The sequence below is a fragment of the Leptodactylus fuscus genome, unplaced genomic scaffold (genome assembly GCF_031893055.1).
Source record: "Leptodactylus fuscus isolate aLepFus1 unplaced genomic scaffold, aLepFus1.hap2 HAP2_SCAFFOLD_104, whole genome shotgun sequence".
Lineage (NCBI taxonomy): Eukaryota > Metazoa > Chordata > Amphibia > Anura > Leptodactylidae > Leptodactylus > Leptodactylus fuscus.
The window spans coordinates 177,393-193,883 of record NW_027439858.1 but is presented as its reverse complement, the minus strand read 5'-3'; the positions used below and the strand labels follow the sequence as shown (position 1 = coordinate 193,883).

Sequence of the window (16,491 nt, the reverse complement as noted above, 5' to 3'; positions counted from 1 at the left end):
TTGTATTTGGTCCCATTAGAGGACTTGACATCACGTGATCACTTCTGAAATACTGTGGGGCCAAGACAACTATCCTAACCGCATAGCCACATTCATGGGGAAAGAAGGTGGTGGTGATGGGTAACAGAAGGACCTCCTCCATGTGTGAGAGCACCAGGGGCAGGACCACCACTGTCAGGGCCCCCAATTCTGCCTGTCAGTCAGCACCATACAATTACATACAGAGCACAAGGGGATTTACTTGTCAGACTGTAATGAGGGACACAACGTATCTAAGCTGTATCCAATAGCATATCAGCATATGGGGTCTACTCACTCTGACCAGAAACACCGGAGGATTGTGGGTAAGCATCATCTCATAATATTCCTGGATATCTGCACAAAAGAGAAGGATGTGCTATTATAATGTGTCCCCCCATACCCCTCCCTAAAATAATGGAAGTAGCTGTCACTGTGAATGTCACCTGCACCCCTGGCCATCCCTAATGTGTGGCTATCCCTCCCACCACTCAGGGCCTGGGGCTTACCCTATAATAATGGGAGGAGGTATGGCTCTCTGAGTATGACCTGCACCCCCCGGCCCTCCCCACCACCTGGGGCTTACCCTATAATAATGGGAGGAGGTATGGCTCTCTGAGTATGACCTGCATCCCCGGCCCTCCCCACCACCTGGGGCTTACCCTATAATAATGGGAGGAGGTATGGCTCTCTGAGTATGACCTGCACCCCCGGCCCTCCCCACCACCTGGGGCTTACCCTATAATAATGGGAGGAGGTATGGCTCTCTGAGTATGACCTGCACCCCCGGCCCTCCCCACCACCTGGGGCTTAACCTATAATAATGGGAGGAGGTATGGCTCTCTGAGTATGACCTGCACCCCCGGCCCTCCCCACCACCTGGGGCTTACCCTATAATAATGGGAGGAGGTATGGCTCTCTGAGTATGACCTGCACCCCCGGCCCTCCCCACCACCTGGGGCTTACCCTATAATAATGGGAGGAGGTATGGCTCTCTGAGTATGACCTGCACCCCCGGCCCTCCCCACCACCTGGGGCTTAACCTATAATAATGGGAGGAGGTATGGCTCTCTGAGTATGACCTGCACCCCCGGCCCTCCCCACCACCTGGGGCTTGTTCTTACCCTATAATAATGGGAGGAGGTATGGCTCTTTGAGTATGACCTGCACCCCCGGCCCTCCCCACCACCTGGGGCTTACCCTATAATAATGGGAGGAGGTATGGCTCTCTGAGTATGACCTGCACCCCCGGCCCTCCCCACCACCTGGGGCTTGTTCTTACCCTATAATAATGGGAGGAGGTATGGCTCTCTGAGTATGACCTGCACCCCCGGCCCTCCCCACCACCTGGGGCTTGTTCTTACCCAGCAGAGCCTGGAATAAATTACTCTGGAATATGCGGATGAGATTCTCGGCTTTGACTCGTAGAGCGTCATCGAGGGCCAAGGTGTTCTCCATCAGGTCCAGCACAGTCTGTGTATCTGTAAGTCAGAGACCTCACAGGGGTTAGTGAGCCTGCCCGCCTGACATCATGGCTGCACCTTCAGCTCCCTCCTCCCCCCTTCCTGTACAATCACCAGATGGCTATCATGCTGAGCGCACATGTATGAGGTGTCATAGGTGACCCCAGGAGGCAGACTGTGCACTCCCCTCTATGTGTATGTATAGCAGAGGCCGCTGTGCTGATGACTCCGCCCTAAGCTCATTAGCATATGGATAAAAGAGGGGATTCCATACAGCAGGTGGGTGTGGCCTAAACCCTATACAAGGATGTCATTATCTACAAGGGACTTTTGCCCCTTTCATGAAAATCTAAAACTGTACCATTATGTTTTCCCACCAGTCGCCACCTTCTGCCCCTGTAACTGTATTATACCTCCATGTACGGGGATGTATAGGGCATCTTGTACGGGGCCGGGTGTACTTGTCCCTTCTGCCATTTTGGGAAATTGCTTTTGCTTTGATCACTTTTTAGAAAAAATTTTTATCAGAAGCAAAACAGTGAAAAACCTTGTGACTTTAGTTCGGGCTGCGGCGATGACTGTACAGGAGATATTGGTATAGAGCCGGCGACACAGACATACCGGATGTCACATACAGGAGCGTCACAGTATAGAAGGGTCTTCTAGGGAAGGCGGGGGATACGAATTTTTATTCATTTTTATTTTCTTTTTTTTTTTTTAGAAAAACACTGTATGCATTTATTAGAGCGACCAGGAGCCTGGAACCCCAGGGGGTCTGACCACTGCTGCATGGCCAAATCTGACCCGGCACCTATGGCGCCCACCCAGCTCCTATACAGCCGCCATAGTTACACACCCGGCGTACGCCATACCAGTACGGCAGATGTCAGGAAGGAGTTGATAGTACTACTGACCGGACATACCCCTGTTTCCCCGAAAATAAGATATCCCCCAAAAGTAAGGCATGGGGAAGGTTTTGTTAAATTGCCTAATATAAGGCACCCCCCGAAAATAAGACATCCCCAAAACACTGCAGCCGGCAGAACACTATGCACTGTGATGTTCCGTGTGCACAGGTCTGCCGGCTGCTGCCTCTGCTGTGATACCAGTGTTCCTGCTGCATCGTATGCTGCTGCGGGGAGTCCACTCTCCCAGCTCATGCCACAGCAGCCGGCACAGTGGTATCACAGCAGAGGAGGCAGACAGCTTTCCATGCACACGGAGCACAGCGTTCAGCCGGCTGCAATGCCCACTAAGTGAGGCTCTCCGGCACAACCGCCTCACTAATCTCTGCTAAGCCCCACCCACCCCCGTGACCAACAGCAGCACCAGCGCTGCTATGAAGATGGGGAAGGTAACTAGCATACCTCCCCCCCCACCACCACCTCTTGCACCACCTACAACCGGCAGTCATGCCAGCACTCCATTAAGGAAGCGCCGCCATGACTGACGATTGTCCCCCACTCCAGCCGCTCCATAAGACATCCCCCGAAAATAAGACAGGTCATATATTTTGGAAGAGAATTTAATATAAGACACTGTCTTATTTTCGGGGAAACAGGGTATATACCTATACGTGATACTATTACTACTGACCTGACATATACCTATACGTGATACTATTACTACTGACCTGTGACATATACCTATACGTGATACTATTACTACTGACCAGACATATATATCTATACGTGATACTATTACTACTGACCTGTGACATATATATCTATACGTGATACTATTACTACTGACCTGTGACATATATACCTATACGTGATACTATTACTACTGACCAGACATATATATCTATACGTGATACTATTACTACTGACCTGTGACATATATATCTATACGTGATACTATTACTACTGACCTGTGACATATAGATCTATACGTGATACTATTACTACTGACCGGACATATATATCTATACGTGATACTATTACTACTGACCAGACATATATATCTATACGTGATACTATTACTACTGACCTGTGACATATATATCTATACGTGATACTATTACTACTGACCGGACATATATATCTATACGTGATACTATTACTACTGACCTGTGACATATATATCTATACGTGATACTATTACTACTGACCGGACATATATATCTATACGTGATACTATTACTACTGACCGGACATATATATCTATACGTGATACTATTACTACTGACCTGTGACATATACCTATACGTGATACTATTACTACTGACCTGTGACATATATATCTATACGTGATACTATTACTACTGACCGGACATATATACCTATACATGATACTATTACTACTGACCTGTGACATATATACCTATACGTGATACTATTACTACTGACCTGTGACATATATCTATACGTGATACTATTACTACTGACCGGACATATATATCTATACGTGATACTATTACTACTGACCTGTGACATATATCTATACGTGATACTATTACTACTGACCTGTGACATATATACCTATACGTGATACTATTACTACTGACCTGTGACATATACCTATACGTGATACTATTACTACTGACCTGTGACATATATCTATACGTGATACTATTACTACTGACCGGACATATATATCTATACGTGATACTATTACTACTGACCTGTGACATATATCTATACGTGATACTATTACTACTGACCGGACATATATATCTATACGTGATACTATTACTACTGACCTGTGACATATATCTATACGTGATACTATTACTACTGACCGGACATATATATCTATACGTGATACTATTACTACTGACCGGACATATATATCTATACGTGATACTATTACTACTGACCGGACATATATATCTATACGTGATACTATTACTACTGACCGGACATATATATCTATACGTGATACTATTACTACTGACCGGACATATATACCTATACGTGATACTATTACTACTGACCGGACATATATACCTATACGTGATACTATTACTACTGACCGGACATATATATCTATACGTGATACTATTACTACTGACCGGAAATATATATCTATACGTGATACTATTACTACTGACCTGTGACATATATCTATACGTGATACTATTACTACTGACCGGACATATATATCTATACGTGATACTATTACTACTGACCGGACATATACCTATACGTGATACTATTACTACTGACCGGACATATATGTCTATACGTGATACTATTACTACTGACCAGACATATATACCTATACGTGATACTATTACTACTGACCGGACATATATATCTATACGTGATACTATTACTACTGACCTGTGACATATATATCTAAACGTGATACTATTACTACTGACCGGACATATATGTCTATACGTGATACTATTACTACTGACCTGACATATATATCTATACGTGATACTATTACTACTGACCAGACATATATACCTATACGTGATACTATTACTACTGACCGGACATATATATCTATACGTGATACTATTACTACTGACCTGACATATATATCTATACGTGATACTATTACTACTGACCGGACATATATATCTATACGTGATACTATTACTACTGACCTGTGACATATATCTATACGTGATACTATTACTACTGACCAGACATATATACCTATACGTGATACTATTACTACTGACCGGACATATATACCTATACGTGATACTATTACTACTGACCGGACATATATACCTATACATGATACTATTACTACTGACCGGACATATATACCTATACGTGATACTATTACTACTGACCTGTGACATATATCTATACGTGATACTATTACTACTGACCTGTGACATATATCTATACGTGATACTATTACTACTGACCAGACATATATACTTATACGTGATACTATTACTACTGACCTGTGACATATATACCTATACGTGATACTATTACTACTGACCTGTGACATATATACCTATACGTGATACTATTACTACTGACCGGACATATATATCTATACGTGATACTATTACTACTGACCGGACATATATATGTATACGTGATACTATTACTACTGACCGGACATATATATCTATACGTGATACTATTACTACTGACCTGTGACATATATACCTATACGTGATACTATTACTACTGACCGGACATATATATCTATACGTGATACTATTACTACTGACCGGACATATATATCTATACGTGATACTATTACTACTGACCGGCCATATATATCTATACGTGATACTATTACTACTGACCGGACATATATATCTATACGTGATACTATTACTACTGACCGGACATATATATCTATACGTGATACTATTACTACTGATCGGACATATATACCTATACGTGATACTATTACTACTGACCGGACATATATATCTATACGTGATACTATTACTACTGACCGGACATATATATCTATACGTGATACTATTACTACTGACCTGACATATATATGTATATGTGATACTATTACTACTGACCGGACATATATGTCTATACGTGATACTATTACTACTGACCGGACATATATATCTATACGTGATACTATTACTACTGACCTGACATATATATTGTCACGGAGCAAAGGTATACGTCCTTCCTCCGGAAAATATCTTGAATCAACAGGGACGCAAGAGGTCGGGAGACAACAGCAATTTATTGTAATCCACAAAGTTAGTAGCCGGAGGCGGTCACATCAACCGTAATAACAATAAGTCCACAGAAGTCACAATCCAATGATAGCTTTGGCTCCTTGGTCCTGTAACTAAATCCTGGCTCTCTGCAGAGCTGTGCACAGGCCGGCTAACACATACTAACTGCCAGCTATATACTATATACTAAGACTGTTACACCTATATCTGTGGGTGGGAAGGGCTGAGTCACAGATCCTTCCCCCCTCACCTATACCAAGGAGAGCAGACTCCCTGTCTACTATGGACAATGCACCATCCAACATCTTCTTGGAGACACTGATCAGATTATCTCCACCCATTGTCCTCACTGGTCCTCACTAGTTAGAGGTATTTGCATACAATGTGCTAACACACTAGACCCTAATCAGCCAACTACACACTGATGTATATAACAGGTTAGAGAATACATTCCACATGAAATATATATTACACATGGCCTATAGTATGGACTCTAACCATCCCGTGACAACCCCTCCCCCTCTCAAAACATGTGCATGACACAATTGGCCTACACAGGTAAATTGGGGAATGCACATCAGTCTCTATAGCTCATATGTCCTCCTGCCGGGATAACCCATCTGCGTTCTGGTGTTGGTTCCCTCGGCGGTACTGAATGGTAAAGTTGTAGAGTTGAAGGGCTGGCATCTGGCAGAAAATCCGGTCGATCCATGTTGGCGTCTCTCTGAGCTTGGCTTCGGGTCACTGCTCCCACAAAGTGGTACTGTAGATTTCCAACATCGTTGCCTAACAGAACATCGGCCGGCAGCCCGCTCATCACACCAATTGTGCATCGTTTTGGTCCATAACCATAGTCGAGTTCCACGGTAGCTTTAGGAATACGTTTCCGAGTACCTCCTGCCAACTCGATAGAAAGGCCAGGGCCCTCCTCTAGGGCCTCGGGTCGAACCACTCGGGGGTCCGCTACCGTTAGGAAAGCTCCCGAGTCCCGGAATCCAACAACTGTTCGGCCATCCAGTAGGACCTCCTGCAAGTGCTTCCGCTGAAGGTTTGCGGGATGTGTGGCGGAATGCTGAATCCCATAGACCCCTTGAGGTGGAACAGATGGGTCATTCATGGAGTCATCTGGAAATGGGGCCAAACTTTCAGTCCTAGGGGTGGTTCCCAGGTAGTGAATAGGCCGGGATGCCACGGTGGCCCGTGCCCCCATGTTAACAGGGCAACTAGCTTGCAAATGTCCAGGCCGCCCGCACCCAAAACATCTGCGCTCTAGCATTCTTCCAGTAGGTCGTTGTCTAGGGACAGGGTTGTTCATAGCTGGAGGCCGATGGGCTGGGGCAGGGGTAGAGGGGGAATTGTAATCCTGAGGCCGGGCACGAAAGGTGGGTGGCTGGATGAAGGGTGTCTGGCGGACTGTGGTAGTTTTCCGCTCCTCTGCAAACAACCTCTTCCACTGCGGCTTGATGGTCAGGCCCTCATCTGCAAGGGAAGCAGCTTGCTCAACTGTGGCTGGGTTCCGTTCCAGCACCCACTCACGGATCTCAGCGGGGCAATGGGAAAAGAACTGTTCCTTAAGTATGACTTGGAGGATCTTATCGACTGTGACAGCCTCCTCTCCTTCTAGCCAGCGCTTGCATGCTTGCTTCAACTTGTGGGCGAACATGTGGAAGGAGCTTCCCCCATTGTAAGACAAAGAGCGGAACTGAACTCGGTAGGTCTCTGGAGTGACTGCATAATACTTCTGCACCGCTCTTTTAATGGCCTCATAGTCCCGCTGATCACTAGGGTCCATGGCTCTGAGAGCTTCCGCAGCCCCATCTCGTAGGTGCCCCACCAGATACCGGACCCAATCCTTCTCTGGGACTTCCATCAGGCGGCACTGGTGTTCGAAGTCCTGAAAATATCCATCAACATCCCCAGCCGCTTCATCAAAGGTCTTGAAGTGTTTATGGGAGACATATGGTGGTTCTCTCACTGTTGGGCTGGGGGTCGACGTTTGATTATAATTCCTCATAGTTATCTCAGCCATTCGCCTTTCATGCGCCATTCTTTCCTTTTCATGCGCCATTCTCTGTTCCTCCTTCTCCGTTTCCTGAGCCCTCTGTAATGCTCTACTCCTTTGCTCTGCAGTTGCTTCTAGCCCCAGCACTGCCAATTCCTCCTCATACAAAACAACCCATCTGCTCTTTTGGGTCTGTACCTGCCACTCCCGTATCTCTACTGTCTCCTGGGGGCAGCCCTCCTCATGGTCGCTTTGCAGGGTCATCTCCTCCAGTGCCTCGATCAGTTGCTCTTTCGTTCTTCCCTGGTAACTCAGGTTTAGTTCCCGGGCCCTTACTTGTAGACTTGCCATAGTCCAGTTCCTGTATTCTGAGGTTGTGGCTCCATTAATCGCTGGGCTGCTGTAGTCCATCTCGCTGTCCGCTGTTGATCCCACCGCTGCCAACCAGTTGTCACGGAGCAAAGGTATACGTCTTCCTCCGGATGGTCTTTTGAATCAACACGGACGCAAGAGGTCGGGAGACAACAGCAATTTATTGTAATCCACAAAGTTAGTAGCCGGAGGCGGTCACATCAACCGTAATAACAATAAGTCCACAGAAGTCACAATCCAATGATAACTTTGGTTCCTTGGTCCTGTAACTAAATCCTGGCTCTCTGCAGAGCTGTGCACAGGCCGGCTAACACATACTAACTGCTAGCTATATACAATATACTACGACTGTTACACCTATATCTGTGGGTGGGAAGGGCTGAGTCACAGATCCTTCCCCCCTCACCTATACCAAGGAGAGCAGACTCCCTGTCTACTATGGACAATGCACCATCCAACATCTTCTTGGAGACACTGATCAGATTATCTCCACCCATTGTCCTCACTGGTCCTCACTAGTTAGAGGTATTTGCATACAATGTGCTAACACACTAGACCCGAATCAGCCAACTACACACTGATGTATATAACAGGTTAGAGAATACATTCCACATGAAATATATATTACACATTGCCTATAGTATGGACTCTAACCATCCCGTGACATATATGTATATGTGATACTATTACTACTGACCGGACATATATGTCTATACGTGATACTATTACTACTGACCTGACATATATACCTATACGTGATACTATTACTACTGACCTGTGACATATAGATCTATACGTGATACTATTACTACTGACCTGTGACATATAGATCTATACGTGATACTATTACTACTGACCGGACATATATATCTATACGTGATACTATTACTACTGACCGGACATATATATCTATACGTGATACTATTACTACTGACCTGACATATATATGTATACGTGATACTATTACTACTGACCGGACATATATATCTATACGTGATACTATTACTACTGACCTGTGACATATAGATCTATACGTGATACTATTACTACTGACCGGACATATATATCTATACGTGATACTATTACTACTGACCGGACATATATATCTATACGTGATACTATTACTACTGACCGGACATATATATCTATACGTGATACTATTACTACTGACCGGACATATATATCTATACGTGATACTATTACTACTGACCAGACATACATACCTATACGTGATACTATTACTACTGACCTGTGACATATATATCTATACGTGATACTATTACTACTGACCGGACATATATACCTATACGTGATACTATTACTACTGACCTGTGACATATATATCTATACGTGATACTATTACTACTGACCGGACATATATATCTATACGTGATACTATTACTACTGACCAGACATATATATCTATACGTGATACTATTACTACTGACCGGACATATATACCTATACGTGATACTATTACTACTGACCGGACATATATATCTATACGTGATACTATTACTACTGACCAGACATATATATCTATACGTGATACTATTACTACTGACCGGACATATATATGTATACGTGATACTATTACTACTGACCTGTGACATATATATCTATACGTGATACTATTACTACTGACCGGACATATATACCTATACGTGATACTATTACTACTGACCTGTGACATATATATCTATATGTGATACTATTACTACTGACCGGACATATATCTATATGATACTATTACTACTGACCGGACATATATATCTATACGTGATACTATTACTACTGACCGGACATATATACCTATACATGATACTATTACTACTGATCGGACATATATATATATCTATACATGATACTATTACTACTGACCTGTGACATATAGATCTATACGTGATACTATTACTACTGACCGGACATATATATCTATACGTGATACTATTACTACTGACCAGACATATATACCTATACGTGATACTATTACTACTGACCGGACATATATATATCTATACGTGATACTATTACTACTGACCGGACATATATACCTATACGTGATACTATTACTACTGACCGGACATATATACCTATACGTGATACTATTACTACTGACCGGACATATATATGTATACGTGATACTATTACTACTGACCGGACATATATATCTATACGTGATACTATTACTACTGACCGGACATATATATCTATACGTGATACTATTAGTACTGACCGGACATATATACCTATACGTGATACTATTACTACTGACCGGACATATATATCTATACGTGATACTATTACTACTGACCTGTGACATATATATGTATACGTGATACTATTAGTACTGACCGGACATATATATGTATACGTGATAATATTACTACTGACCGGACATATATACCTATACGTGATACTATTACTACTGACCGGACATATATACGTATACGTGATACTATTAGTACTGACCAGACATATATATCTATACGTGATACTATTACTACTGACCGGACATATATACCTATACGTGATACTATTACTACTGACCGGACATATATACCTATACATGATACTATTACTACTGACCGGACATATATATCTATACGTGATACTATTACTACTCACCGGACATATATATGTATACGTGATACTATTACTACTGACCTGACATATATATCTATACGTGATACTATTACTACTGACCGGACATATATATCTATACGTGATACTATTACTACTCACCGGACATATATATGTATACGTGATACTATTACTACTGACCGGACATATATATCTATACATGATACTATTAGTACTGACCTGACATATATCTATACGTGATACTAGTATTACTGACCTTACACATATCTTGTGAGAAGGTGACAGTCAGCATGCTGTATTCCTGCTATATCAGCCCCAGGTCTCCAACCTATGTGTGGTCCAGGGCGGGTCTGGATTAACTTTCAGCCCCAGGTGTGGGTCATAGACTCGTTACTGGGCCAAAGGCTGTAGAGCCGGCACTTCAGAGTGTGAGATGAGAGGAGATGTCTGGGTATGTCCTGTAACCCTGAGTGCGGTGAGACTGTGCTGTGCTACTTTGTTTGATCATGTGGCTGGTAGTAAGCCACACGTATAGTTAGTATTTGTAATGTGTAAAAAGTATGTGAAATATCACACATGTAATACAGACTCTGCTACTCCTCCCCTGCGTAATATCACAAATGTAATACAAACTCTGCTCCTCCCCCTGTGTAATATCACACATGTAATACAGACTCTGCTCCTCCTCCCCTGCGTAATATCACAAATGTAATACAGACTCTGCTCCTCCCCCTGTGTAATATCACACATGTAATACAGACTCTGCTCCTCCTCCCCTGCGTAATATCACAAATGTAATACAGACTCTGCTCCTCCCCCTGTGTAATATCACACATGTAATACAGACTCTGCTCCTCCTCCCCTGTGTAATATCACACATGTAATACAGACTCTGCTCCTCCTCCCCCCGTTTAATATCACACATGTAATACAGACTCTGCTCCTACTCCCCTGTGTAATATCACACATGTAATACAGACTCTGCCCCTCCTCCCTGTGTAATATCACACATGTAATACAGACTCTGCTCCTCCCCCCGTGTAATATCACACATGTAATACAGACTCTGCTCCCCCCCTGTGTAATATTACACATGTAATACAGACTCTGCTCCTCCCCCCGTGTAATATCACACATGTAATACAGACTCTGCTCCCCCCCTGTGTAATATCACACATGTAATACAGACTCTGCTCCTCCCCCCGTGTAATATCACACATGTAATACAGACTCTGCTCCTCCTCCCCTGCGTAATATCACAAATGTAATACAGACTCTGCTCCTCCTCCCCTGTGTAACATCACACATGTAATAAAGACTCTGCTCCTCCTCCCCTGTGTAATATCACACATGTAATAGACTCTGCTCCCCACTTGTGTAATATCACACATGTAATACAGACTCTGCTCCTCCCTGTGTAATATCTCAAATGTAATACAGACTCTGCTCCTACTCCCCTGTGTAATATCACACATGTAATACAGACTCTGCCCCTCCTCCCCCTGTGTAATATCACACATGTAATACAGACTCTGCTCCTCCCCCTGTGTAATATCACAAATGTAATACAGACTCTGCTCCTACTCCCCTGTGTAATATCACACATGTAATACAGACTCTGCTCCTCCTCCCCTGCGTAATATCACAAATGTAATACAGACTCTGCTCCTCCTCCCCTGTGTAACATCACACATGTAATAAAGACTCTGCTCCTCCTCCCCTGTGTAATATCACACATGTAATAGACTCTGCTCCCCACTTGTGTAATATCACACATGTAATACAGACTCTGCTCCTCCCTGTGTAATATCTCAAATGTAATACAGACTCTGCTCCTACTCCCCTGTGTAATATCACACATGTAATACAGACTCTGCCCCTCCTCCCCCTGTGTAATATCACACATGTAATACAGACTCTGCTCCTCCCCCTGTGTAATATCACAAATGTAATACAGACTCTGCTCCTACTCCCCTGTGTAATATCACACATGTAATACAGACTCTGCTCCTCCCCCTGTGTAATATCACACATGTAATAAAGACTCTGCTCCTCCCTGTGTAATATCACACATGTAATACAGACTCTGCTCCGCCCTGTGTAATATCACACATGTAATACAGACTCTGCTCCTCCCCATGTGTAATATCACAAATGTAATACAGACTCTGCTCCTACTCCCCTGTGTAATATCACACATGAAATACAGACGCTGCTCCTCCCCCTGTGTAATATCACACATGTAATACAGACTCTGCTCCTCCCCTGTGTAATATCACACATGTAATACAGACTCTGCTCCTACTCCCCTGTGTAATATCACACATGTAATAAAGACTCTGCTCCTCCCTGTGTAATATCACACATGTAATACAGACTCTGCTCCCCCCCTGTGTAATATCACACATGTAATACAGACTCTGCTCCTCCCCCTGTGTAATATCACACATGTAATACAGACTCTGCTCCTCCTCCCCCTGTGTAATATCACACATGTAATACAGACTCTGCTCCTCCCCCTGTGTAATATCACACATGTAATACTGACTCTGCTCCTCCCCCTGTGTAATATCAAACATGTAATAAAGACTCTGCTCCTCCTCCCCCTGTGTAATATCACACATGTAATACAGACTCTGCTCCTCCTCCCCCTGTGTAATATCACACATGTAATACAGACTCTGCTCCTCCCCTGTGTAATATCACACATGTAATACAGACTCTGCCCCTCCTCCCTGTGTAATATCACACATGTAATACAGACTCTGCCCCTCCTCCCTGTGTAATATCACACATGTAATACAGACTCTGCTCCTACTCCCCTGTGTAAAATCACACATGTAATACAGACTCTGCTCCTCCTCCCCCTGTGTAATATCACACATGTAATACAGACTCTGCTCCCCCCCTGTGTAATATCACACATGTAATACAGACTCTGCTCCCCACCTGTGTAATATCACACATGTAATACAGACTCTGCTCCTCCTCCCCCTGTGTAATATCACACATGTAATACAGACTCTGCTCCTCATCCCCCTGTGTAATATCGCACATGTAATACAGACTCTGCTCCTCCTCCTGTGTAATATCACACATGTAATACAGACTCTGCTCCCCACCTGTGTAATATCGCACATGTAATACAGACTCTGCTCCTACTCCCCTGTGTAAAATCACACATGTAATACAGACTCTGCTCCTCCTCCCCCTGTGTAATATCACACATGTAATACAGACTCTGCTCCTCATCCCCCTGTGTAATATCGCACATGTAATACAGACTCTGCTCCTCCTCCCCCTGTGTAATATCACACATGTAATACAGACTCTGCTCCTCATCCCCCTGTGTAATATCACACAAGTAATACAGACTCTGCTCCTCCCCTGTGTAATATCACACATGTAATACAGACTCTGCCCCTCCTCCCTGTGTAATATCACACATGTAATACAGACTCTGCTCCTACTCCCCTGTGTAAAATCACACATGTAATACAGACTCTGCTCCTCCTCCCCCTGTGTAATATCACACATGTAATACAGACTCTGCTCCCCCCCTGTGTAATATCACACATGTAATACAGACTCTGCTCCTACTCCCCTGTGTAATATCACACATGTAATACAGACTCTGCTCCTCATCCCCCTGTGTAATATCGCACATGTAATACAGACTCTGCTCCTCCTCCTGTGTAATATCACACATGTAATACAGACTCTGCTCCTCCTCCCCCTGTGTAATATCACACATGTAATACAGACTCTGCTCCTCCTCCCCCTGTGTAATATCATACATGTAATAGACTCTGCTCCCCACTTGTGTAATATCACACATGTAATATAGACTCTGCTCCTCCCCCTGTGTAATATCACACATGTAATACAGACTCTCCTTTTCCCCATGTGTAATATCACACATGTAATACAGACTCTGCTCCCCACCTGTGTAATATCGCACATGTAATACAGACTCTGTTCCTCATCCTCCTGTGTAATATCACATATGTAATACAGACTCTGCTCCTACTCCCCTGTGTAATATCACACATGTAATACAGACTCTGCTCCTCCCCTGTGTAATATCACACATGTAATACAGACTCTGCTCCCCACCTGTGTAATATCACACATGTAATACAGACTCTGCTCCTCCCCTGTGTAATATCACACATGTAATACAGACTCTGCTCCTCCTCCTGTGTAATATCACACATGTAATACAGACTCTGCTCCCCACCTGTGTAATATTGCACATGTAATACAGACTCTGCTCCTCCTCCTGTGTAACATCACACATGTAATACAGACTCTGTTTCTCCTCCCCTGTGTAATATCACACATGTAATACAGACTCTGCTCCTACTCCCCTGTGTAATATCACACATGTAATATAGACTCTGCTCCTCCTCCCCCTGTGTAATATCACACATGTAATACAGACTCTGCTCCTCCTCCCTCTGTGTAATATGACACATGGAATACAGACTCTGCTCCTCCCCTGTGTAATATCACACATGTAATACAGAATCTGCCCCTCCTCCCTGTGTAATATCACACAAGTAATACAGACTCTGCTCCTCCTCCCCCTGTGTAATATCACACATGTAATACAGACTCTGCTCCTCATCCCCCTGTGTAATATCGCACATGTAATACAGACTCTGCTCCTCCCCCTGTGTAATATCACACAAGTAATACAGACTCTGCTCCTCCTCCCCCTGTGTAATATAACACATGTAATACAGACTCTGCCCCTCCTCCCTGTGTAATATCACACATGTAATACAGACTCTGCTCCTCCCCTGTGTAATATCACACATGTAATATAGACTCTGCTCCTCCCCCCGTGTAATATCACACATGTAATACAGACTCTGCTCCTCATCCCCCTGTGTAATATCACACATGTAATACAGACTCTGCTCCTCCCCTGTGTAATATCACACATGTAATACAGACTCTGCTCCTCATCCCCCTGTGTAATATCACACATGTAATACAGACTCTGCTCCCCACCTGTGTAATATCGCACATGTAATACAGACTCTGCTCCTCCTCCTGTGTAATATCACACATGTAATACAGACTCTGCTCCTCCCCTGTGTAATATCACACATGTAACACAGACTCTGCTCCTACTCCCCTGTGTAACATCACAAATGTAATACAGACTCTGCTCCTCCTCCTGTGTAATATCACACATGTAATACAGACTTTGCTCCTCCTCCTGTGTAATATCACACATGTAATACAGACTCTGCTCCTACTCCCCTGTGTAATATCACAAATGTAATACAGACTCTGCTCCTCCTCCTGTGTAATATCACACATGTAATACAGACTCTGCTCCTCCTCCCCCCCGTGTAATATTACACATGTAATACAGACTCTGC

At 43.6% G+C, this 16,491-nt stretch overlaps 1 protein-coding gene across 1 annotated transcript in view; it reads right to left on the bottom strand.

The window, feature by feature from the left end:
* The window catches only part of LOC142186458 (disks large homolog 1-like), a 160,412-nt gene that overhangs the window by 132,947 nt on the left and 10,974 nt on the right, over positions 1-16,491 (bottom strand). The window contains exons 2-3 of the mRNA XM_075261291.1: positions 1,383-1,499; positions 317-375 (exon numbers count right to left, since the gene is read on the bottom strand). Of these exons, the coding sequence (XP_075117392.1) occupies positions 317-375; positions 1,383-1,499 (176 nt within the window). The remainder of the gene's footprint in view (positions 1-316; positions 376-1,382; positions 1,500-16,491) is intronic.